The sequence below is a fragment of the Aspergillus sclerotioniger genome, assembly GCF_003184525.1.
Source record: "Aspergillus sclerotioniger CBS 115572 chromosome Unknown BO94scaffold_18, whole genome shotgun sequence".
Lineage (NCBI taxonomy): Eukaryota > Fungi > Ascomycota > Eurotiomycetes > Eurotiales > Aspergillaceae > Aspergillus > Aspergillus sclerotioniger.
In genome coordinates, this window is record NW_020291008.1 from 141564 (window position 1) to 165029 (window position 23466).

Here is a 23466-nt window from a genome sequence, read left to right on the forward strand (position 1 = left end):
CGCTAACGTGGACACTCTCAATTTGTTAGACTGCCTCGCTAAGACTTGACCACTCGAAAGTCTCTGAACGTCTCCCCCGTCCACACGCCGACCGCACTCGAGTTCTCCCTCTCACACCATGGCGTCTACGGAGGAACCCGTTACCCCGATTGCTCCGCCTGAGGTGGAGCCGGAGATTGCGACTCCCGCTACTCCTGTGGAATCGTCCATCATGTCCGGAGGCGAAGACCCCATAACTAGCCCGGATGCTTCCAAGGACAAGGAGAATGCCAAAACCTCACCGGTCAAGAAGAGCCCAACTTCAACCACGGCTACTCGGCGTCCATTGTCGGGGACCACCACCACAAAGCGGCCCACTTCCATGTCCGGTCCTCCTAAAACGACTTCAACCACACGCACCTCCGCGACCAACGGCAGCACCCTGAACAAGCCCCCCACCAGACCTGCCACCACGACTACTGTGCGCAAGCCTCTGGGGACTACAACAACCACCGCCACTCACCGATCCCGCGCCTCGGTCAGCAGCTCCGCAGATGAGAAATCCCACCGGTCTGTGGCCAGCTCCGGCGACGAGAAGCGTGGCATCTCCGGCACAGCAGCCAAGAGGATGTCGCTGGTCGGTACTCCTGCTACCAGAGCCCCGGTGAAGCCCACCACTTCCGCTCTAGACCGGCGCTCCAGCATCGCTGGCTCGACTACGGCGGAGAAGAGGACCTCCACCTCTCGGCCCAGCACCGCCTCCACGGTGAGGCCGCTGACCAAGCCAACCACCAGTACCTCGACTTCACGTCCGACCACCTCCTCTTCCGCCACCGCGCGTACAACTACCAGGCCTACTTCTACGGTCACCCGGCCGGCATCAACCATCTCCAAAAGGTTGAGCACCGTCCCCAAGGGTGCCGAAGAAGACTCGGAGAAGCTGCAGTCACTCCAGAACAAGCTTTCGGAAAGTGAGGCCACCGTGGCCAAGCTGAAGGAAGATTTGGACACCGTCAATCTCAAATTGACCGAGTTGTCTCTGGCCCCCAACGATAGTTCTCAGGACGTGGATGAGGCTACCAAGTCCCTCCGGGAGCAGCACACGGCCGAGATTGAACAGCTGACAGCCAGTCATGAGGAGCAGTTGCAGGAGTTGCGTATCCAGCTCGAGGATGCCAAGGTGAAGCATAAGGAGCTGGAGGAAAAGACCCTTAGGGAGTTGGACGAGGCCGCCAAGTCGGCTGCAGCCCAGGGAGATGACCAGTCAGCTGCAGCCCTGGAAGAGTTGAAGCTGTCGCACCAAGCCCAACTGGAAGCGCTCGAGAACGACCTGGCGGAGCAGAAGGCGGCGGTTGCTGGATATGCTGAGCAAATTGACTCCTTGAAGGCAGAGCTTGAGCTGCAGAAAAGCCAGCTTACCGAGGCAACCACGAACCTGGAGAAGACGGTTACCAAGCTGGAAGATCTTCAGCGAGAGCTGAACGGCAGGGACCAGGTGGTAGAAAATCTGCACATGGAAATGGATCGGTTGAACCAATCAAAGCAGCAGGAAACCCGGGCCGCAGAGGAGGCCGCGAAGCATGCCATTCTGGCCCTGGAGGAGAAGGTAGCATCGCTGGAAGCCCAACTCGCCGACGCCGGTTCTGCCACCAACCAGAGCAGCGAGGAGACGACCGCACGCCTGGCCGAGAAAGACACGGAAATCACCACGCTCAAGGAAGCGTTGGAAAAGGCACAGGCTGAACTTGAGCAGGCTCGCGAGGTCGCAGAGCACGAGCTCGGAGAGAAGATCAAGGAACTCGAGGCTGCACATGAGGTTGCGATTGCCCAGCTTCAGACCAACCACGAAGCAGCTCTTGCTCTGGCAGCTGAGAACGAGCTTGGTGGGAAGATCAAAGAACTCGAGGCAGCGCATGAGGAGGTTATTGCTAAGCTGAAGGCCGAACATGAAGAAGCGCTTTCTTTAGCTGGAGAAGACAAGCTTAGTGAGAAGGTCAAAGAGCTTGAGACTGCACACGAGGAGGCTATTGCCAAGCTGAAAGCTGAGCATGAAGAGATACTTTCTTCAGCTGGAGAAGATAAGCTCAGCGAGAAGGTCAAAGAGCTCGAAGCCGCACATGAGGCTGTGGTTGCTCAACTAAGAGCTGACCATGAACAAGCACTCTCTTCGGCTGCCGAGCAGGGTCTTGGGGAGAAGGTCAAGGAGCTTGAAGCATCTCATGAGACTACAATCGCTCAGCTGAAGGCCGAGCATGAAGAGACAATCTCCGCCACAATCGCCCAGCTCAAGACTGAACATGAAGAGGCATTGGCTTCAGCTGTTGAAGGCAGGGTTGGCGAAAAGGTGAAGGAGCTGGAAGCAGCACATGAGGCTACTATTGCTAAGGTCAAGGCCGAGCATGAAGAGACAGTCTCCGCCACAATCGCTCAGCTCAAGGTTGAGCATGAGCAAGCGCTTTCTTCCGCTGCTGACCACGCCCTGGGAGAGAAGATTAAGGAGCTTGAAGCAACACACGAGTCTGTCATTGCCAAGCTCAAATCGGAGCATGAAGAAGCACTCTCTTCAGCTGGAGAGGACAAACTCGGCGAAAAGATCAAGGAGCTGGAGGCTGCACACGATGCGGCGATCTCTCAACTGAAGGCGGCACACGAGGGAGCGCTGGCTGCCACAGCGGCAACTCACGCGCAGGAGCTTGCCGCTGCCAAGGCGGCCGCCGAGTCGGCTGGCACCAGTCACTCCCAGGAGCTTGAGGAGCTCCGTGCGAAGCTGGAGTCGGCTGAAGCTGCTGCCGAAGAGGACAGGGAGGAGTTGATCGCGGAGCTCGACGCTGCTCATCAAGCGGAGCTGCATGCGCTCCAGCAGAGGTTGGAGGCCACGGAACAGAATCTGACCGAGGCCCGACAGTCTCTGGAAGAAGGCAACAATTCCGCTCAGGATCACGCGATCCAAGAGATCGAGTCACTCAAGGAAAAGGTCGGTGCCCTGGAATCCCAGCTCTCGACAGGACAGGGAGAGATCAAGTCTCTCCAGGATGAGATCCAGAGCAAGCAAGGACAGGCCGAGGCGCTACAGCAGAGCCTCGACGCCTTCGAGGACAAGACCAAGGCCAAGGACACTGAGCAGGAGAACCAACTCAAGTCTCTGGAACAGAAGGCGGCCGTTGCCGGCAAGGAGCTCGAGGACAAGGTCAAAGAAGCCGCCGCAGTTGCCGAGCAGCACGCACAGGCCCTTGAATCCCTCAAGGCCGAGCACGCCGTGCAGCTTGAGCAAGTCAAGACCAGTGCGACTGGCTCGCACGAGCAGGCGCTCAGCGAACTTCAGGCCAAGTACGGCGACCTCTCATCCCAGCACAGCGAGCAGATTGAGTCTCTTGAGGCCGAGCTCCGTGCCACCCTCCAGCGCCATGCCGAGGAGATTGCGCAGCATACCGAGACCCGTGCCAAGGAAATTGCCGAACTGCAGCAGCAGCACGAGGAGACTCAAGCTCGGTTCCAGGCGGAGTTGCAGGCCAGCCAAACGTCCCGATCCGCCGAGACGGATGCTGAGCACAGCAATGCCATTGAACAGCTTCTCACCATCCAAGAAGAGAAACTTTCCAACCTGCGGGCCGACCTTGAGTCTACCAACCAGGCGAAGATCGAGGAGCTCCAGAAGACCCATGATGCAGCCCTCGCCGAGGTGCACGCGCAGCTGGCTGAGGCCCACGCCGCCGCCCAGGACGTCTCTATCCTTGAGAGTCTGAAGCTGACCATTGCCGATCTCGAGAAGAAACTGAACGAAGCGGAGCACTCTGCCGCCGAGTCCAAGGAGCTCGCAGGCAAACACAACGCCGATCTCTCCACAATCCTGACCGAGAAGAACGAGTTGGAGCAGCAACACCAGGCCGTGGCCAACCGGGTGGCGGAGCTCGAGAAGTCTCTCGCTGCTTCGGAGAGCGCCAAGTCCGAGTTGGAAGCCGTCCTGCATCAGTTGGCCGCGTCCAAAGATGAACTGTCGCAGTTGAAGAGCCAGCACGAGACGATCACGGGCGAGCTGCAGGCGTGCAAGACGGTGAACCGGGCGATGGAGGAGCGCCTCGAGCAGGGCGAGCGGGATCTCAACAGCCAGATTGACAAGAACATGTCGCTCCTCAACCAGCTGGGCGAGGTGGACTCGTCGATCGCAGCCAACCGCAAGCGAGTGCGGGAGCTGGAGGCCGAAGTGGCGGCGTTGAAGGCCGAGAAGGGCGGATCGACGGGGCTGGAAGGCAGCCGCTGGGCCGAGAAGGAAGAGGCCGTGGAAGGTGAGGATCTTGGCTCATCCATCCAGGGAACGGTGGGACTACCCCGTTTATTTCCCAACTTTCCTCGCTTGACCTGAATTGGCCCGTTCCCTGACCCGGCATGGTTTACTGATTGGCGTTGTCTGGCAGATGGCAAGCATCCAGGAGCAGCTTAAGCACATCCGGACGTCCAACGATGACTGGTATGACGAACACCGACGGTGAGTTAGACCCTGTTGCCTGCTCGGCGCATCGGCTGACCCGAGTGTCTCAGAATCCTGGGCGAACTGGCCGAAATGTCGCGCCGGGCAACGCCCAACCCGCCTAGTCAGTCGACGACGCCGCAGCCGGAGAGATCGAGCAGCGGGTCGGACCATGGCGCGGATGACGGATCCTCGTGACGGTTGGATGTCCAGTTGTGAGGGCTTGAAAGAGTGGATTTCCTTTGTTGAGTGACCCGGCGTGAAGGTTGCGCCGGGGCATTTTTCCTTTGTGGTTGTATCGGCCTAGGCTGTATGTAATAAGATGCTCGGGATACCCCTGTCTGCGCGTTTCGTGTGATTGCAACCGACGGGTGCATTGACATCCCTTGCGGCCATTCCTGGGGATCCTATTGGGCTAGCGACGTTGCACGAATTATTGATTTTTTCTTGCCGTGGATGCAGTGCAGCATTGTCTGAGCCTAATTGTAGCCCTGCCTATTGTGCCTATTGTTCTCGGGGTTGGCAGCCTCGCCCGCTCGTCGGCGCACCCGCGCCCACCCTGTCCGGATGGCTGTCCACCATGCATGGCGCTGCTGCTGTTGCTGTTCGCGCTTCCACCGGTCCTGGCGGCGCTGCTGTAATCTGACTGCCCGTCGCGACTGTTCGTACCGAGCAGGTGTGAGGATTCTGGCGGGGGGAGAGATCCGACGATGCTCCACGGAGTCATCTTGATCCTGATCCTGATCGTCCGGGTTCCGCAACCAATGTAATACCTCCCTCTGATCATCTCTCGATGGGAGAACTCTATCGTCATCCTCTTCCTCCCCTCCCTCCAGTCTCATATCCATCCTCGTATCCGTTTGCATTTCAACATCGTAGACAGGCCCTTTCTCCTTCCCCCTCCCTTCCGCAGATTGAACTGTATGTTGCTGTTGCTGTAGTTGTTGAAGTGATTGTTCATCTTCCACCGACGCATGCAGATAATTCTCGTCCGTTAGACCCGAGGTAAACGCCTCGCAGTACGCTGCGTAAGAGGAAGTGAGTTCTTGTTCGGAGGTGGTTTGGGGTATGAGGTGGGAAGTTGTTCTCGTTGTGGAGGCGGTGGTGGTGGATGTTGCGTCGGTGTCTGCGTCTGCGTCTGGGTTTGGGTTTGGGTTTGGGTTTGGGTTTGCGCCTTTGGGGGTGAAGGTGAGATTGAAGTGCAGGTTTAGGTTGAGGATGGAAAGAGGGGTGCGTGTGCGGGTTGGGGGTGGAGGTGGGTTTGGAGGTCCTGTTTGGGGTGGGTTTGTAGTGACGGTTGATGCGGGTGGAGTATTTGTGGATGTGGGATTGGTGAGGGGATTTGGATCGGTATGTATCGGTATAGATGTGGGTGCAGGTGTCTTAGAGCGGAACAATCCTCTTGGTTTTGCGGTGGTGGTGATGGATTGGGATAGATTCGGGGTAGATTTTGCTTTGGGTTTGGGTTTTAGGGAAAGCCAGCGGCGGAGGGTCATGTTTTTGTCGTTGGTGTTGGTGGTGTCGGGGATGGAGATGGGGGTGAGGATGCGATTGTGGTTGTGGTTCTGCATGGGGTGGAGGATTGGTTGCTGCTGCTGCTGGTAGCGGTGGTGATAATAAGATGTTGGATGAGAGGTACTGGTGGTGATGGTGAGGATGTTGGAGGAGCAGAAGTAGTGAGGATCTCGTGTTCAGCCATTTCTCTTATTCAGTTCTTGATGTTAATACACCGGGGAATGTGGAGTGAAGGACTTTGTATGAGAGAACTCTAAGGAGTGAAAGGAGGATCGTTATTAACTAGGAAGCAGAATAGAAGAAATAGTGAATCGGCCAACAAAGAAAGATAAGTAGAAAGGATTGATTGGGTTGGGCAGGGATCCCCAGGTAAGATATAGGCAGACCACCTGACAGAACAGCCAAAGTACCTTGCCTGAGCCAACAATGCTGCAGACCCGCCAAATTAGACTCCTCAATGCCGGCATGCTGCGCCCTGTTCCCCCTCACCTCCCAGGCACGACTCATGTAAATGTAGCAGGGCATGAAATGCCCGCCCCTCACATGCACATCAACGGGCTCTCTATGTCGGACAAGCTCATTCTGTGCCGGTCTGTCTGACGGGGGCACCGCGGCATACTACTGGCGGGCCCTCATGGCGTGGCGGTTGTGACGGTGGCACGATGGCACGATTGCGGTGAGGATGGTGAGACGGGGAATGTGCGTTTCACAGGGGTTATGTATCTAACGGCGTGGCATAGTAGTGTACATCATAGCAAACATCTGGTCATGACATGTACAGGTCCGCAACATCACTCCGACCCTCCATCCCGTCCCAATCCCCAGCGTCCGACCTCGCGCATGGCCTCGTCGCCGCCCTCGACCAGTCGGCCGTCGGCGTTGGCCGGGTTGGCGCTGCCCAGGACGCCCGCGACGCAGCCCCAGCCGTTGCGCCCGCCGCCCCAGCGGAGCACCTCGTTCTTGTACCGCTCGCCCGCCCGCCGGTCCACCGCCGCCGCTCCGCTCTGGAATACGTCCTCCCAGAGCTTGTTGGCGATCGCCCGGTCGAAGATGTAGCTGTAGTACGTCGCCCCGTACCCGTGCAGATGTCCGAAGAACCCCTGCCAGGAGGTTGGCGGCTTGCTGTCTGCCGGGTCTGGCAGCGTCGAGTGTGCCGACGATACCTGGTGGTAGAGCGCTGTGCTATCGATGGCTGCCTTCTCTGCCGGCAGCGAGTGGTATGCCTGGTCCACCAGCGCCATCAGGATCTGCGACTCGTTCTCCATCGCCCCGTAGATCGATCCGTGCGCGGTGCGATCCTGCTCCATGCTGCGCATCATGCTCTCCGACAGCGGAGCGTCCGTCTGCCAGTGACGGGCATACAGCGCCAGCACCTCGGGCGCCGTCGCGAATCGCTCCATCAGCACTGACGGCAGTTCCGCAAAGTCAGTCGCACACCGCGTGCCCGAGATGGACTGCAGCCGAGTCTGTCCGAGGATCGAGTGCAACGCATGGCCCATTTCGTGGAACAGCGTGCGCACACTGTGCTCGCTCAGCAGGGACGGGCGTCCCGCCCCCGTTGCCGGCGGCTCGGGAAAGTCGCACACCAGTGCGATCGTCGGCAGTTGGCGCAGGGTCTTGGAGGTCCGGTCGATGGCCGTCGCCATGCCGTCGTTGGGGTGTGCCGACGCATCCAAGGTGGTGGCACACTCAGCCACCTCCTCGGCTGAGATCTCACGCGCGCATCGGAGTGTGTAGTGGGCCGGGTTCGGGTGCTTGTTGGGGCGCGAAAACAGGTCGCAGTAGATGACAGCAATATGCCGGTCCGCCTCGTCTACCACGTCCAATCGGCGCACGTCCGCGTTCCACGTCTCGCCCGCCGCCGTCTCTTGCGGCACCAGCCGCACCCCGTACAGTCGGTCAAACAGCCGCGACAGACCCTGCATGACCGTGCCCAGGGAGAAGAACTCGGGCACGGCGCTCAGCTCCCGCGACCGGCGCGACTGCGAGTACTGCATGACCCGTTGGTGGACATAGTAGGCGTGATCCCACGGTTGCAGCCGGCCCACAGAGCCCTTCATGCTCTGCAGCTGCGCCAGCTCCTCCTGCACGTACGGCCGGTTACTGCCAACCAGCGACGTCAGGAAGTTAGATACCGCCTCGGGAGTCTTGGCCATCTTGTCGCTCAGCGTCATGTGCGCGAAGCTCTCATAGCCTGACAGCTGAGCCAGCTCGGCGCGCTTGGCCAGCAGCTGCTCCAACCGCTGAACCTGGCGCGAGCTGGATGTCCGGGTGGCCAGGTAGACGTCCCGCCGCACGGACTCGTCGTGAACGGACCGCAGCGCCAGGCGCGGAATCAGGCCCATGGTAGGCACGGACGCTGTCCGGTTCCACCGCTTGATCTGCTGCACAAGCATGGGATCGAGCCCGCGCAGGCTGTTGGCGCTCACGACCACGTGCGACTTGGCCGGCTCGGCCCCGTTGACAAAGTTGTTGCCTAGGTGGCTGATGTCATTGGAAAGGTTGACAAATCGCTGGCGCGCATGGGGGGGCATGTGGATGGCGGAGTTGGAAAAGTCCTTGATCAAGATCTGGGCGACGATCTTCTCCTCGTCGGACCAGCGGGCTGTAACCTCGGGATTGGCGGCGGCCTTCTTCAGCTGATCGTTAAGACCGGTGGTGGTGTTGAGGACGTTCATATACTCGAACATGAGGGCGTACGCCTGCGTCGCAGCCTCCTGCACGCGCGGATCGGGGTGGATGACGCGGATAAAGTCGGACAGATCGATAACCCGACACAGCAGGTCGCTAAGCCGGTCGAGGTCCCGGGCCATGTTCCGGTGGTCCTCCAGCGTCGAACCGGCCAGCACCTTGGCGACGATGGCCTGGCATTTCTGCAGCGTGGTGGTCGCGAAGGTACGGAAACCGTCCGGACTGGTCAGGTACTGGTTCTGGACGAGGCCAGTGGGCTTGAGCTGGGCGGCACTGCGCTGGCTGAACTCGCGCCAGAAGGGCTGGGAGTCGAAGACGCGGCGCAACGTGTCATCGTCGGACTGCTTTTGGGCATCGTTCTTGGAGGGGAAGTAGTCGAAGGCGGAGCGCTGGGCGGCGGAGGCTGCGGTTTCGAGCGAGCGGCGGGCTTGCAGCAAGCAAGTCCGGCAGGTCCAGGGACGGCGCCGGAGCGGCAGCAGCAGAGCTCCCATGGTGACGTTCAGGGGAGGATAATAGAGAAGGGGGGACTCGACATGGGAATCATATTACGATTAATAGTAATAAAGAAGAAGAAGAACCACGCCAGACAGGGTGGGGTGGAAGAGAAGGGCGAAACCGGACGAGAGGAGGAAGAGAGAAAGACAAAAGATAGGTTGAAGAAAGAAAGACGGACGATGACGGAGGCTCCGCAGCAAACAAGCCAAAGTCACGAAAAAAAAGGCTTGGCGGCGACCTCGTCTCCGTCATCTTCAACCTCTCCCTCTCCCTTCTCCCCGTCACTTTCTCCCCCATTGGCCCCTTCCATCATGTCTTTCCGGCCAATGCTTCAGCAGGTGAGTTCTGTACCCTTTGTTTCTTCTCCCTCTGCTGTCTCCCCGCTAACTCCTTCACAGCGGGCTGTGGCCCCCATCGCGGCCACTCTTCTGGCTGGCGGTATCACGCTCTATCCCCGGCGGACGGCCTTTGCAGAGGAGCCCCAGGACGCGGTACGATGCTCGATCCCTCGCTTCTCCTGTCTTCTGCTTCGTCCCCTAACCCGATGACCTCCTCTGCAGAAAAAACCCATCTACGATGATTTCCCGACCGAGATCCCGGCCGCTCCCAAGCCCGTTCTCCGCTCGGCGCCCACGCCGGTGTCCGCGCCCTTGTCCTCGTCTTCTTCCCCGACCCCCACCGACATCCTGACGGCCCAGGTCCGCCAGGCCCGGCTCTTCCTGTACCAGAACTCGCTGGCAGTTGAGACCTGCTTCAACAACTTCCTGTCGCGGGCCCTGCACATCGAGAACGCCTTCACCAACACCGTCGCCTCGCTGGCCCCGTCGCCCGAGTCCGGCGAACGTCTGCTCCCCGGCGGAGTGTACGTCGTCGTGGCGGCCATGGCCGGATCCATTGTGGCCCGGAACCGCGGTGTGCTGCTGCGGACGGCGTCGCCATTGGCTCTGGGTACGGTTGCCGCCTGGACCCTGCTGCCGGTGACGATGCGCAACGTGTCGGATCTGGTCTGGGAGTACGAGAAGCGGGTGCCGGCGATTGCGGACACGCATCTGCAGGTGCGCGGCCAGGCAGAGCACCTGTGGTACACGGGAGTTGCGCACAGCGGGATGGCGCGGGCGATGATGGAGGAGAAGATCGGAGATGCGCGGAAGAAGCTGGAGGAGGTGGTGAGCAAGGGACATTAGCGCTTCATGGCTAGTTGTTTAAGTTCTTGCATATGTACTTTAGTAGATGATGTCTACTGTGCAGCTAGATACGCTGATACATTTTTCCATTCATAGCATCCTCCAACTCATCTCTCCATACAACCCATCCCAATCCCCCATAGCATACACATTAGTCAAGTCAAATCATATTCTATTAGCCTAGTGAAGCCCGTTATATGCCATGCTAGCTATATAAGCACTTCCTGTTGAAGCAAGAATATGAAGCCAAAACGCCGTATCCCATGCATCCCACATCTCGCAGTGATTCAACGCAAAAGCCACGCTTTTAGGAAGAACTCAATAACATAACAAAACACAACTAAGGAGACAATTTTAATGATATGCAACCGGTCATCCTCTCTGCTCATTCTCCGCTTCTCATTCCTAGATCCAACCTGCTTGTTCCTATACTGGTATGCGTGCATGCCCTGGTGACTCCATGAGGGCGTGTTTGGTGCCTCTACCCATTGTCTTCAGTGTCTAGCCCAATGCCCTTAGGCCTGTGTATTCGTGATACCATCCACACTAATCCCATACACACGATCATAACCCTCATAGCCTACTCTCTTCTCCTAATCCAACAAACATCATCACACAACTACCCAACCCGTTAGCTTATCCCCCAAAACACAGCAAAAAGAAAAAGAAAATAAAATAAAAGTAAAACATACCTAACTCTCGCATCTCCCGATCTATCACCAGCCCTGTAATAGGGCTTAGGTTATCCGGGAGAAATTCGATTGGAAGCCGGTCGTTGAGATAAAAGGGCTCGGAGATTTCCTTGGGGACAGACAGTCTGGGTGATATGTTTTCTTGTGATCGCTTACAGCGGCTGAGGGTCAGAGTGTGATTTCCTTCCAAGAAATGGTGCTAGTAGGCGTATCGATCTGGATAGCTTTCCCCAATACCTGGCTCGTCATCGAAATCTTCAAGTTCCGATAGCGGTACATCTGCTCCACTCAAGCTTAGGACACGGGCAAAAACCCACTGCATCTCGAGAATTGCTAATAAGGAAGAGGATGAGTTTCGGGATTGTGGGTTTCCATTCGAATCAAGTCCCCGGAACAAATTCGGTGACCGGATTCACAATCGAAAAGCTTAGTTCTCTTCCGAATATGCTTTAGATTGCATGGGGTATCAGGACGTGTATTGGTAGCAATTTCTGCCTTGGACTGGGCAGGTGGAAGTCAGAGAAATCTGGGAGTCAGAGACTTGTTGTCGGCGGAGAGCTCTACCGGCTGAAGCGCGCTGCTCTCCACAGACCAAGAGCATCCTTAGACAAGCATAGCATGTTCTCCAAGACTTCGATACCCTGGGAGCCCGTCACCATGTTCGCCCATTCGGCAATCTTCTCAGCCTGTCAGAAAATGCGTAGTTCCAGGCAGAAGGCTGTCTGTTCACGTTTTGGGCGTGTAATCATGCTAAAGGGATACACGTGGGCAACCTCCAAGGGTTCATCCTTTTTGGTAATGGCGCAAAATTCGTCTCCCTTGATACACTTGATTATTGAGTGTTAGCTAGCCGGGTTCTAGGTATACTATGTGATAACAAATAAAAAGATAGATGCCGAACTTACCATAGCTCTCATGGCTTCGGAGTCCGTTGGAATAGGCTCCTGAGCTTGTGTCTTCTGAAATGTACTGATGGCGGCATTCTCGGGATCTTCTAGGGACTGAGCACAGCCAGCCCCTTAGCATAGATCAGCATGTGTACTTAAGAAATGGGGACTACATAGTATAATACTTACAGGAAAGTATAGAGCGAAGGTGGTTACCTTCCAAGACACTCGCTATGATGTCCTCACTCAATCTCGCCAAATATTCGAGACGAGGGGTGTCGGCCAGCCATAATAAGGCCCAATTGACGGAGTCAACAGGACAGTTTGGCTCAACTTATAGATAAGTTCTGCCCGACCTGCATCCTCACATTCATTTGGGGGGCTATTCTCTCCACGATTCGTAGGGAGGTGAGGTTGAGGTGGATTGTGGGTCACAAGCAGCGCTAATCCGGGGATACGGAAATTAATGCGAGGGTGTCAGACCAGAGATTTTCTAACACCTTCAAGTTTGTGTCGGCCTGGCAGCCTGGCGCCTGCCGGAGGCCCCTGTTGGCTCATAATCCTGGTCTTTTGCTGGATAACGCAGTTGGCAGGGGTTGAGTCCCTAGAAGTGCACCTAGGGAGCGACCTTGACAAAGTTAATCCTGATTTCTTAATATAACAAAAGACATTAAGTAAAAAATTATTAGCAAGTAACTCTAGCCATGCATATAGAAAGAAGCCAATCAAGCAACACACAACTAAAGAGACACTTTTAATGACCAGCCAGTTACCTACGAGTCCATCCTTTTTCTTCGTTCTCCGCTTCTCATTCCTGGTTCCAACCTGGTATGCATCCATCAGGGCGTGTTTTTGGTGCCTCTGCCCATTGTCTTCAGCGTCTATCCTGCAGACACACTATCCCATCCACATAACCATAACCCCTATAACCTACTCCCTTCTCCCACTATCGGACCCAACCTCACTCTCCTCCTCAACATTCACCTCCTTCTCCATGTCCCCCTCTTCATTGGTACCATTCCTCCTCCCCCCAACAAACATCATCACACAACTACCAAACCCGTTAGTTCATCCACGTCCCTTCCCAAACAAAACCAAGTCAAAGAGAAAGAAAAAGAAGGTAAAACTCACCTAACAACCCCCGCCCCCCAGCCAACCCACCCCAGCACAACCCCCGCCACTCCCGTCCCATCATCCCGATATACCAACTCATTCGCACTCTCATCCAAATAAACCGTGACTCTTGGTCCCACTGAAGCCCCAAATCCTACTTCTCCGGTAGCCAGAATCACAGTAAAGGCGATGAGGCTGGCGGTTAGGAATATAAGCCCCAGAACAACACTTCCTTTAAGGACCCAAGATACGGGTGCGGATGTAGATTTGCTAGTGGAACGTCGAGTAGTAAAAGCGAGGGTTAGAAACACCGCAGAGGTGAAAATCGTGGCGAAAATATGATAAGATGTGGTAATTAGGATCGGGTGGTTATAGATGTGGACTTTTGCGACGAGGGAGGTGAGGTGCGTTGCTTGGTGGAGGTAGGTGGTTAGGGTGTAGGTTGTTAGGATGAAGGAGGTTAGGAGGAGGAGGGTTGATATTGTTAGTGATGAGAGGGTTAGGACGGGGGTGGGGTTGGGGGGCATTTTTGTGTTTGGTGTTGATATTTGTGTTACTAGTGTCGGTGTTGGAGAGGTGTAAAGAAGGCCAAGGTAAGGTAAAAGTTTGAAGGGTGGTGATGGGATAAGTATGAACGGAATTGGTTTGATATTTATTTAGCTTAGGGTGTTAGTACTATTACTGGGTCTGGAGCTGGGGACAGGCTATGGATTGAATTCAGAGTTGAAGAGATTCTCAATCTGATCATGGGTGACTGCAGAACTACTTACAGATGGATGGATGCAGTGGAGATGGACACGCTAGGATGTTTTTAGAGGGACTTTGCGAGATCCGAGATGGAAATGGTTGTGATTGGCTGATGTCTCTATGGCAAACAGTACGAAGTGTTAACTCCGTGGTCAAAGAGCCAATCATGGACTTGGTATTGACAGGGACTGACTGATTCCGCGGAGAATTGTTATCAATCGTACTGATTGATCGATTGATATCGTGAAGAGATTGTTGGTCAGGTGGTTAGGGTCCGATGCTGTGCATATCTGGAGGTCGTAGAAATTTAGATGGTAGGGATAAGATAGCTATCAGGGCTGGCTAGCATGTATTTATTTGCCATCTTGGCAATCAAAAAGTTTAGGTACATAATAGTGCGAGATGGCTTGGCTTCATGCAGAGCTCAACTCAACATTGTACCCACTGCAGCTGCACCTCATTCGGCCTTCTCACCTGAATCGTCAGCTTCTGTGCCGAATCCTCCATCAGCTCCTTCAGCCGCGCCTGCAATTCCTCCGCTGTCATCCCTTTCTGTGGCAACGGCTCGCACCTCGTATGCCGGAACAGTGTCGCTACTGTTGCAACAAACTCGACCTGGGACATTTTTTGGCCCGGGCAAACGCGGGGCCCTCCGGACCACGGCAGGAACGTGCCCTTCGGCGGTACCACGACCTGACCCGCCTCGTCCAGCCACCGCGTGGGTCGGAAGTCGTCCACATCAGCTCCCCAGATGTCTGCGTCGGCATGGATGCTCTGTTGCGAGACAAACACGGTCATTGGTGACGACAGTACGTGGACGCCATAGCCATCGGCTACCTGCTGTGTCGTGGCCACAGAGCGCGTGGCGTGCGGGACGGGCGTGAAGAGGCGTAGGGTTTCGAACTGGTCATGTCAGCAATCCACTATCGATAAGAATATTAATGTCACTATGATCAACCTACCATGACAGCCAATACGCGCGGGCATCGGGAAAACACATCATACCCCCAGTTCGAGACATCAGTATCCAGACCGCGCAGCTCTTCGCGCATCCAATCCTGCCATTGCGGATACATAGCTAGGAGAATCACAGCATACCCCATCGTGTTCGCTGTGGTGTCGAACCCAGCACCTGTAAACACCCATAGGTTGCCGCTGATCTCAGAGCCGGTCAGAAACAACGATGAGGAAGAGCGCTCCCTGTCGGGGTCTGAGAACTGGACCAGCAAGTCCAGAAGATTACTGCGCTTCTTGGGTGACTCGCCCGACTTGGCATTCCGTTCGTCGTCCAAGATCTCCTTGATATACTGGGGCACGTTTGCCATCTGGCGGCCGAGCAGGCGCAGATACTTGGGCATGAAGGGCATCGTTTTCAACTTGCCCGGGATCAGGGCTGATTCGAAGAACCGATCTGCCACCATGGCGATTGTCTTGAAGTAAGACACTCTGGCTCCCTCCCAGTCCTCTCCCAGGGTCTCCATAAAGTCCGGGGACCAGGGCTGATTCTGCCCGTAGCCGGCTTGTCCTATGACGTTGATAGCCACGCTGCGGAGCCCGCTTAGGGTCTTGCCGCCAGGATGCTGCAGGAGGTAACCGAGCATCGACTGCGCCTGGTGACTAGTCTCATTCCACACCGTGTCCATGATGGCTTCATTGAGATTGGGGGCTATGATTCGTCGCATGCGGGTCCAATCATCACCGTTGGATTGCAGGAGGTTAGGCCCGAAGAAACCGATGAATTGGGCCACGACGGGGGGCATGACAAAGTCTTTACGCCGTTGCAAGACGGTACTGGCGACTGTCGGGTCGGCTATCCTGTGTCGTGGATCAGACTCGAGGCTACGAACACCGGGTCGGGCCACTTACCAAAGCGAACATTCATCGGGCGAGACGATGGCGAATATTTTGCCGAACCGGCGATGCATCTCATTCTTGTGGCGGAACTCCCACCCGTGGATGGTGATGTCGAGATGCTCATAGAGACATCGGGGCAGATATCGCCTTAATTGCGGCTGGAAGGTCGGTCCCACAAACATCCAGAGTACATGCTGAGTGAACAGAGGGGTCACAAAAAGGGGAAACCCGGTGCGACGACCGATGATGTAGAACCGGGCAAAGGAGACGGCTTTGTAGAGGAAGTAGAGCCCGGCCAGGGCGGCCAGGACAGTCCCCAGGGTGAGCTCCATGCTGGGCTAGTTACTGCTAGACCAGGAGACAGGAGAGAGCTGTCAGAAGTCAGAACTTATAAATCTAGACGAGATGGATATTGTCGTCAGCACATGCCGGCATTGCCCCAGCCGAGCCTGGAGCTAATCAAAGACTTATTAGGGAGGTGCCGGTCAACGGGAGGACAAAGCTAATAATCGTGCCAACGGATCCTTATGGTAGTAGCCTGGTGGACTGAATCCTGGCGCCGTTTGGTTATACTGTCGCGAGGCTGAGCATCGCCCGGTCCACTGCTGTGTTGAGTAAATGTCATGGCTGGAGGAGCATAAGATGCGATATTCATCCATAATGGACTGTGAATAGTGGTAGTGACAGCAGTAGGTAGTAGTAGGATCTCAGTTCACAGTTGGTAGATAGATATCTGTATTTTGTAGCCACCAGACCAATGGGAAGCCGGGAATTATTGTTATGTTCAGCCACTAGTAGCGATTAGTGTTGAATGCGGGCGGGTTGGAGAGCGATCCACTTCCATCATCTTTCTCGCACCAATGACCATTCCATGCTTGACACGGGAAATCTCATCTACAGCACTAGACCATCGTGACTCCAGATCTCATAATAATACTGTACAACTAAGTGTTTGCTCACTACGCAACCCCTGACGCCGGACTCCCGAGCTGGGCGGCGACCGCACCCCAGCCTTGGGCGGAGGTGGCAGCGGTGTTCCTCTCCGGGACGGCGCATAGTCTTGCTCTTTGCTCTTCTGCTCTCCCTCCGCGAAGTAGTCGTCGAACGACCCAGCATTGGCGCTCGCCGTGTGACGGGCCTTATGCCGCCGTCCCGCGGGCGAATGGCTCGCTGGTGATGCCGCCAGATTCCGTGGAGGCCCGGACAAGGGCGGAGGCGAGGTCATATTGGCTGGGACGAGAAAGTGTCCGGACGGCGGGGGTGCCTGGCCCATCGCTTCCATCAGAGGTGCGGAGGTGCCATCCTCGCGCGTCTCGAAGACCACTTCGCCAGGGCCCTCGACTTCCTCGCCCAGTCCGACCGGTAACCGGTGTAGTGCTCCGTATCCCAGCTCGGCTCCCAGAGCGCCCTCGCCTCCCCAGCCCCGCGTGGGCACCAGCTCAACCTCGCGCACCACGTCAAACTCGCTATTGTAAACCCACAGCACTAACGTGCGGTTCAAGTGGTCCTCGACAAGCTCTCCCAGCGCCGATTCACCGCGTAACGTACCACTGGGCGTTCCGATAATGTAGTCGGAGTGTGGAAGCAAACCGGCGCGGTAAGCCGGACTGAGCGGAGAAGGGATCGTGAGGACGTGCCAGATGTGTTGGGTGGAGGATAGGGGGGCCAGTTGTAGCGCCAGGCCTAGACTAGGGTTGGATGCGGGGACAGGGATGGAGACGGTGTGTGTTTTTTGACCCTAGGCAGTGACGTTAGCATCCTCTGTGGTCGCTAGGATAGAAGTCATACCTTTGCACTCCAGACTTCAAAGGTCACGCTGGATCCCGCGCAATTGCGCACTTCCGTAGCGAAGAGATTTGGATCTGGGTCCTCCTGATATAGTCAACATCAATAGCATTCCCACACCTGTCGACAGAAAGGTAAGTCCACTCACTATTAACCGGCCATTAATGCCGACAATGAAATCAAACCAGGGCTCCAGCGGCAGCTCGGCATCCTTGTTGCGGAGGACCTGAAAACCAAATGAGTTGTCGCTAGGATTCTGGGCCCGGCTCTGCTCGACAGGCTCGGCCTCCAAGCCGATGAAGCGATTCAGAGCCCCGAACATGTTTGCTGCGACGAAGCGACTTGAGGGGTTGGGGTCGATTGGGCACTGCGGAGTAAAGCAGATCGCAACGTGGAGAGCTGGCCAGGCGGCGGCCCTGCAAACACGGCAAACATCGCTATCGCTTATCGCGATTGCTTTTATCGCCGCGTCCTCTACAGTGCCTGCGGCCTCCATGCTGCAGAGCGATCGGTTTTCCATTCTTCCTTTTACTTCGTCATGGCGCGAGAATCTAACGCAGAGGTCGCGCCTCCTGAGGTACATCACTACAACGACCTCAGCGAAGTGCCTTGGGACATTCAGAAGTACTTTGCTCTTGTATCGTCTACTTGGAAATTAATCGAACTAACGCCGGAACAGCTACTGGGCGCAACGATACAAGATCTTCTCCAAGTATGATGAGGGGGTGTGGCTGACTGATGATGCCTGGTTCGGTGTCACACCAGAACCTGTGGCCAAGTGAGTACTGGATTCGCATGCTGTCAACGGCAACTCCATCTAACACAACGTCCAGTAAGATAGCGGAACACATGGCCGAATCCGCACCCGCAGGACGCAGTATCCTGGTTGACGCATTTGCCGGCGCCGGTGGAAACTCCATTGCTTTTGCGCTGTCGGGCAAGTGGAAGCGCGTCTATGCTATCGAGAAGAACCCCGCCGTGTTGCAGTGCGCAAAACACAATGCCAAGATCTATGGCGTAGCAGACAAGATCACTTGGTTCGAGGGAGATTGCTTCGAAATCATCAGAGACAAACTCAAGGATCTGGCTCCGTACAGCGTTCTGTTCGCCAGCCCACCCTGGGGCGGTACGGGGCTACTCTTCCCTCCATGCATTTAGACTTCCCGCTGACATGATTCTAGGGCCTGGATATCGCTCTGATACAGTGTTCAATCTGAACACCATGGAACCATACTCTCTTGCAACGCTTTATAATGAATATTCTCTCTTCACGGAGCACATGGTGCTCTTCCTCCCACGGACATCGGACGTGAAACAGATGGCCAAGGTTGTCAAGGATGGTAAGAAGGCAACGATTATGCATTACTGCATGGAAGGTGCAAGCAAAGCGTTGTGTGTCTACTATGGCGGGTTTGATCTCCAATAATTGCTCTTATGTTCTTTTCTGCCGGTTGCTTATTAGAACTTGATCGGAAACACCAGATGTCTTCAGTGTATAATAATATGACTCGTATGCCTCAATGGAATACCCTACTAGACCTACCACCAGAGCGGTCTCTATATCAACAATTAAATATGATTGTTTAGATAGTCTCGGCTCCGGACATCTTAATGCTGTGGTGAATGTCGATTCCTCATAGGATCCTACATTTCGTTTGTAGGAGTCATACTACGAATAGTAGTATTGCGATTTTTCGCTGTATAAATGGGCTGGGACGCCCAGTAACTGGGAGTCATGTTAGCTGTTTACTATATACTAGTCTAACAACGCTGAAAATGCTCTTCTGCATTTCCAGACTCTATCTTCTTGTGAGTTAGTGACGGAAATATATATCTAAACCAAACTTCATGTATATAGGTTTCACATTCACAGAAATAAGCTCTTATAAAGATCCAATAATACTGAGCAGGATACAGTCAGATGCGATAATCTTCCGAATCAAAATGACTTTATGTGTATTGGAAAACCTGGATACTTGTTGCATTGACTGGTATAGAAAAAACCCACTAAACCAATCCAGGTTAGTGATAAATAACGGTTTCGCAGCGCTGCATATCTGGTCTTTTCCGCCGCCCGGACTCCCGCTGCAGCGACTGTCGAGTCTGGAGTCAGCCATCTCTGAACAAGCTCATCAAACTATCCTTTGTCGGCGTGTTAGGTCGTTGAAGTCTCTGGTAGACGCGCTGGCCTCGATGCGCTCTCACGCGTGATCATCTCCACTGGCCTCACGTCCTCAACCGAATACCCCACCTCTTCTCCCTGTCCCTCCGACCCTCATATCCATCCTCTTTCCAAGCTCACTTTCACTTCATCCAAAATGCCTCACGCGACAGAACCCCCGGCGCCCGATGCCGAGGACGCGGCATTTGAGAATGTAATGCGACAGATGAACGGTCCCATGGTGGAAGGGGGCATGTCGTTCGACTTCTTATCACGAGACTTGGAGCCCGGAGAAAAGGCCGATGACGCAGTGGACTACGAAGATTTCGACGATGACGAGCTGCCCGAAGAGGAAGAGCGAACAGGACCTTCTGCCGAAAATGGAGTGGAGGAACCCGACGATGCGGATAAAGGTTTGTTTGAAGCGGACGAGGAAGATCTATTCGGAGGCCAGGAAGACGAGAACCAGCAACCGCCGCGCGACGACCTGGACGACTTGTTCGGAGATGGACCTTCGTCGCCAGGACCCGATCATGCCGACCCTACGAGGGATTTGTTTTTCGAGGAGGAAGATGAGAAGCCTTCCGAAGTCCCAGAGCCAGTTGAACCCCCACCGACGCAGCCCGAACCCGTGCCGATGGATGAAGATGCAGACGAACCCATGCAGGAGGATGAAGCAATGAGCCAGACGGCCGAGGAAATGGACCCGGCTTCTCTTCGCGCCTGGAAGCTCCAGAAAGCCCTGTTTGCCATGTCGTCTTACGGCCCCGAGAACGTGCCCGCACCGCCGGACAATGCCGAGGAGCTCTTGCAGTCGCTGTTCCCAATGTTCGATAAAAATGCCCTCCCGCGTTTCCTCGAATTAATTCCACACAAGAAGGCCTTTTTCTTAGGAAAGCAGCCTCTTAAGGCCCCGAAGCCCGTGATTCCAAGCAAGGTGAATATTGAACTTGCCCATGACCAAGAGCGATCATTCAAGTCCGGAGGTCAAGCGTTCAAACGTTCGTTAGAGGAGCATTCGGGTGTGGTGGCGATCCTGGAGGCCGCTCAAGAGGAGGAAAAAGAGATCAAGGAAGAATTCGACCAGGATACCGACACGGATGAGGTGCTCCCGGGGGGTATTACCCATCATGACCTCCGTGTTGTTTGCGCCGACTGGGATGTGAAGGATGACATCTCCATAATGGACATCGATGAGCCGGAAGATAATGATGCAGAATCCGTGGAAGATGACTGGCTCATGGAAACCACTCGCCCGGCCAAGAAACGGAAGATCGGAAGGGATCCGCTGGAGATCGTTGCCCTGTCGCAGATTGATGTGCCGGTGATTGACGACCCTCAACAGGCCACCTCGCGAATCGCTCAGAAAATTACCGTCGACATGAATGATCCTCACATTCTCCTGGACGAGCGGGGACCGGAGTCTGCTACACAGAAGCCCAAGTCACTGGGTGCTCTCAACCGGGACGAATTGGATGCCAGTGTCACGAAACGTCTTACATCTCGCTACAACATCTCGAACGACCAGGCGTACGATATGCTCAAACAAAACCACCAGAACAAGGTCCGGAGCACCCTGGGCAATGTTACTCTCGAGCACAGTATGCCCGCCCTGCGTCTGCAATGGCCTTACTACAGAACCGAGCTGGCCAAGGCCGAAGCGCGTTCTTTCCACCGCCCAGCTCTTTCTTTCAGGCCGGGACAGACGTGTTGGTTCAAAAACACCGCGTACATGAAACGCAAGCACCAAAGAAGCAAGGATGTCAAGACGCTCTACGACTCTACGAAATCTCTGTCGCTGGCGGACAACTCCAACGTCCTGCTCGTCGAATACTCAGAAGAGGTTCCGCTGATGCTATCCAACTTTGGCATGTCGAACCGGATCATCAATTACTACCGGAGAAAAAGCATGGAGGATCCCACTCGCCCCAAGGCCGAGATTGGTGAAACCGCCGTTCTTCTACCTCAGGACAAGAGTCCCTTCTCTATCTTTGGACATGTGGACCCCGGCGAAGTAACCCCTGCTATTTCGAACTCCATGTATCGCGCTCCGTTGTTCCCGCACGAAGCCAAAAACACCGACTTTTTAATTGTGCGCAGCAGCACTGGCTCGGGTGGCAGCGATTATTACATCCGAAACATTGAGAATCTGTTTGTCGCCGGACAGCAGTTCCCGTCCGTGGACGTTCCCGGTCCGCATTCGCGGAAGGTCACCACGGTGGCCAAGAACCGCATGAAGATGTTGGTATACCGTCTGTTGAAGAAGAGCCCGGACCTTCGGCTCTCTATCAGCGATGTCACTGCGCACATCCCGGGCACTAGTGATATGCAAAATCGACAAAAGGTCAAGGATTTCCTCCAGCACGACAAGGACTCCAAGTACTGGGTGCCGATGGAGCCTGTTCCAGAGCAGGATGTGATCCGCGCGTGGGTTCAACCAGAGGACGTCTGTCTTTTGGAGTCCATGCAAGTCGGCCAGCAGCATCTGCACGACACGGGTTTCGGCAACGATGCCGAGACCGGTGGAGACGAGGATGCCGACGAGGAAGGGGAGAGCTTTGAACAACAGATGGCGCCCTGGAAGGCGACCCGCAACTTCCTCCAGGCATCGCAAGGTAAAGCAATGCTCAAGCTGCACGGAGAAGGTGACCCTACGGGGCGCGGGGAGGGCTTCAGTTTCATCAAGACCTCCATGAAGGGCGGATTCAAGGCGGTTGGCGAAAGTGTGGAAGACAAGCTTGATGCCCAGCGACTCAAGGAGCTTGGCGGTCACAGTTACAACGTTGCCCGGCAGCAGAAGTCCTACGAAACGTCCATCCGACGCATCTGGGATTCCCAGAAAGCCAGTCTGTCGTCGACTGTTGAGCATTCAGACGACGAGAGTGACATCGACCGCGAAGAAGAGGAGGAGTTCGGCAAGCCGACCCCCCGATCCGAAGCTCCTACGCCGGCTCCTTTCCGCCGTGACGACGAGACAATGAGTCAGTTCAGTAAGATTAGCATGCCCGATCAGAGGGGCAAGGTCCTACGCATCGTGCGGACATTCAGAGACGAAAAGGGCGAGCTCTATCAGAAAGAATCTATGGTCTGGGACCCACGCGTTATCCGCCACTACATCCAACATCGTCATCGGGTGGAGGCTCTTACCACCAAGTATGCCCCAAACCACTCCCACTCCTGCCCCAACTCTTACAAAACTAACCTCTCCAGGCTCGACTGCCTCCAACCCACCGGCGACAAGGAGATCGACGCCCGCAACAAGAGGCTGTATGTCCAAAACCTACTTACTACTTCTATCATCCACCGCCCCCTGCCCCCAAAGACTAAGCCCCCATCTAACCCCCAACAGCCTCGAAGCCGAGCTCAACCGCCTCAACCGCAACAAGGAACGCCGCTTCGCCCGCGAGAAGCAGAAAGGCGCTGCCCGCGCCTCAGCAGGAGACTCGCCCGCCGACGGCGGCTCAGGCGGCAAGTCCGCAGGCACGCAACGCAAATGCGCCAACTGTGGCCAGGTCGGCCACATCAAGACGAACAAAAAGTGCGTATTATACAGCTCAGGAGCCCTTGAATTCCCCTCCAACCCTTTGGACTTCGCCCCCTCGTTTTTTGCCTACTCCCCCGTAGTAGCCCCCACTAGGCCTGCCCCCAAGGCCTTGACCCAGGAACAGGACCCCAAACAGGACCCCAAACAGGACCCCAAACAGGACCCCAAACAGGACCCCAAACAGGACCCCAAACCTGAAATCAAACCTGAACCTGAACCTGAACCCGAAGAGGAATCCGAAGAGGAATAATCCGATTCCATCCTTACACCCCCCCTTAACCCACACGCAGTTCCCCACATGCAGTCCCCCCCAACTGCATGGACCCCAACCCAAAACCCATTCAAAGCAAACAC

General features: G+C 55.5%; 9 protein-coding genes across 9 annotated transcripts; 4 read left to right on the forward strand and 5 right to left on the reverse strand.

Moving 5' to 3' along the window:
- Nucleotides 1–34: 34 nt before the first annotated feature.
- Nucleotides 35–4783, forward strand: BO94DRAFT_112270 (M protein repeat protein). The gene is made up of 3 exons (XM_025605514.1): nucleotides 35–4294; nucleotides 4392–4462; nucleotides 4516–4783. The coding sequence occupies exons 1-3, from the start codon at nucleotides 119–121 to the stop codon at nucleotides 4640–4642; spliced, it is 4374 nt and encodes a 1457-aa protein (XP_025466147.1). The 5' UTR covers nucleotides 35–118; the 3' UTR covers nucleotides 4643–4783.
- A 41-nt stretch (nucleotides 4784–4824) lies between these two features.
- BO94DRAFT_112453 (uncharacterized protein) lies at nucleotides 4825–6356 on the reverse strand. Its single transcript, XM_025605515.1, has one exon. The coding sequence runs from the start codon at nucleotides 6013–6015 to the stop codon at nucleotides 4924–4926; it is 1092 nt and encodes a 363-aa protein (XP_025466148.1). The 5' UTR covers nucleotides 6016–6356; the 3' UTR covers nucleotides 4825–4923.
- A 394-nt stretch (nucleotides 6357–6750) lies between these two features.
- Nucleotides 6751–9141, reverse strand: BO94DRAFT_557549 (mitochondrial intermediate peptidase; the record flags this gene model as incomplete). The annotated part of the gene is made up of 1 exon (XM_025613933.1): nucleotides 6751–9141. One exon carries the CDS (start codon nucleotides 9139–9141, stop codon nucleotides 6751–6753), a length of 2391 nt encoding a protein of 796 aa, XP_025466149.1.
- Nucleotides 9142–9397: 256 nt separating this feature from the next.
- On the forward strand, nucleotides 9398–10446 carry BO94DRAFT_536376 (MICOS complex subunit MIC26/MIC27). The gene is made up of 3 exons (XM_025612007.1): nucleotides 9398–9483; nucleotides 9544–9636; nucleotides 9706–10446. Exons 1-3 carry the CDS (start codon nucleotides 9457–9459, stop codon nucleotides 10327–10329), a joined length of 744 nt encoding a protein of 247 aa, XP_025466150.1. The 5' UTR covers nucleotides 9398–9456; the 3' UTR covers nucleotides 10330–10446.
- Nucleotides 10447–12539: 2093 nt separating this feature from the next.
- On the reverse strand, nucleotides 12540–13578 carry BO94DRAFT_566852 (uncharacterized protein). The gene is made up of 2 exons (XM_025614586.1): nucleotides 13040–13578; nucleotides 12540–12959 (listed from the first exon to the last, which is right to left on the reverse strand). Exons 1-2 carry the CDS (start codon nucleotides 13546–13548, stop codon nucleotides 12839–12841), a joined length of 630 nt encoding a protein of 209 aa, XP_025466151.1. The 5' UTR covers nucleotides 13549–13578; the 3' UTR covers nucleotides 12540–12838.
- A 528-nt stretch (nucleotides 13579–14106) lies between these two features.
- On the reverse strand, nucleotides 14107–16089 carry BO94DRAFT_494758 (cytochrome P450). Its single transcript, XM_025609241.1, has 3 exons — nucleotides 15635–16089; nucleotides 14731–15583; nucleotides 14107–14671 (listed from the first exon to the last, which is right to left on the reverse strand). The coding sequence occupies exons 1-3, from the start codon at nucleotides 15952–15954 to the stop codon at nucleotides 14198–14200; spliced, it is 1647 nt and encodes a 548-aa protein (XP_025466152.1). The 5' UTR covers nucleotides 15955–16089; the 3' UTR covers nucleotides 14107–14197.
- Nucleotides 16090–16285: 196 nt separating this feature from the next.
- On the reverse strand, nucleotides 16286–17768 carry BO94DRAFT_494761 (putative Golgi reassembly stacking protein). The gene is made up of 3 exons (XM_025609242.1): nucleotides 17556–17768; nucleotides 17411–17494; nucleotides 16286–17360 (listed from the first exon to the last, which is right to left on the reverse strand). Exons 1-3 carry the CDS (start codon nucleotides 17727–17729, stop codon nucleotides 16548–16550), a joined length of 1071 nt encoding a protein of 356 aa, XP_025466153.1. The 5' UTR covers nucleotides 17730–17768; the 3' UTR covers nucleotides 16286–16547.
- Nucleotides 17769–17909: 141 nt separating this feature from the next.
- On the forward strand, nucleotides 17910–18946 carry BO94DRAFT_576136 (RNA methyltransferase). Its single transcript, XM_025615116.1, has 4 exons — nucleotides 17910–18031; nucleotides 18087–18185; nucleotides 18241–18533; nucleotides 18589–18946. Exons 1-4 carry the CDS (start codon nucleotides 17946–17948, stop codon nucleotides 18831–18833), a joined length of 723 nt encoding a protein of 240 aa, XP_025466154.1. The 5' UTR covers nucleotides 17910–17945; the 3' UTR covers nucleotides 18834–18946.
- A 405-nt stretch (nucleotides 18947–19351) lies between these two features.
- BO94DRAFT_547351 (DUF3591 domain-containing protein) lies at nucleotides 19352–23362 on the forward strand (the record flags this gene model as incomplete). Its single annotated transcript, XM_025613328.1, has 3 exons — nucleotides 19352–19428; nucleotides 19587–22835; nucleotides 22918–23362. The coding sequence occupies 3 exons, from the start codon at nucleotides 19352–19354 to the stop codon at nucleotides 23360–23362; spliced, it is 3771 nt and encodes a 1256-aa protein (XP_025466155.1).
- Nucleotides 23363–23466: the final 104 nt, after the last annotated feature.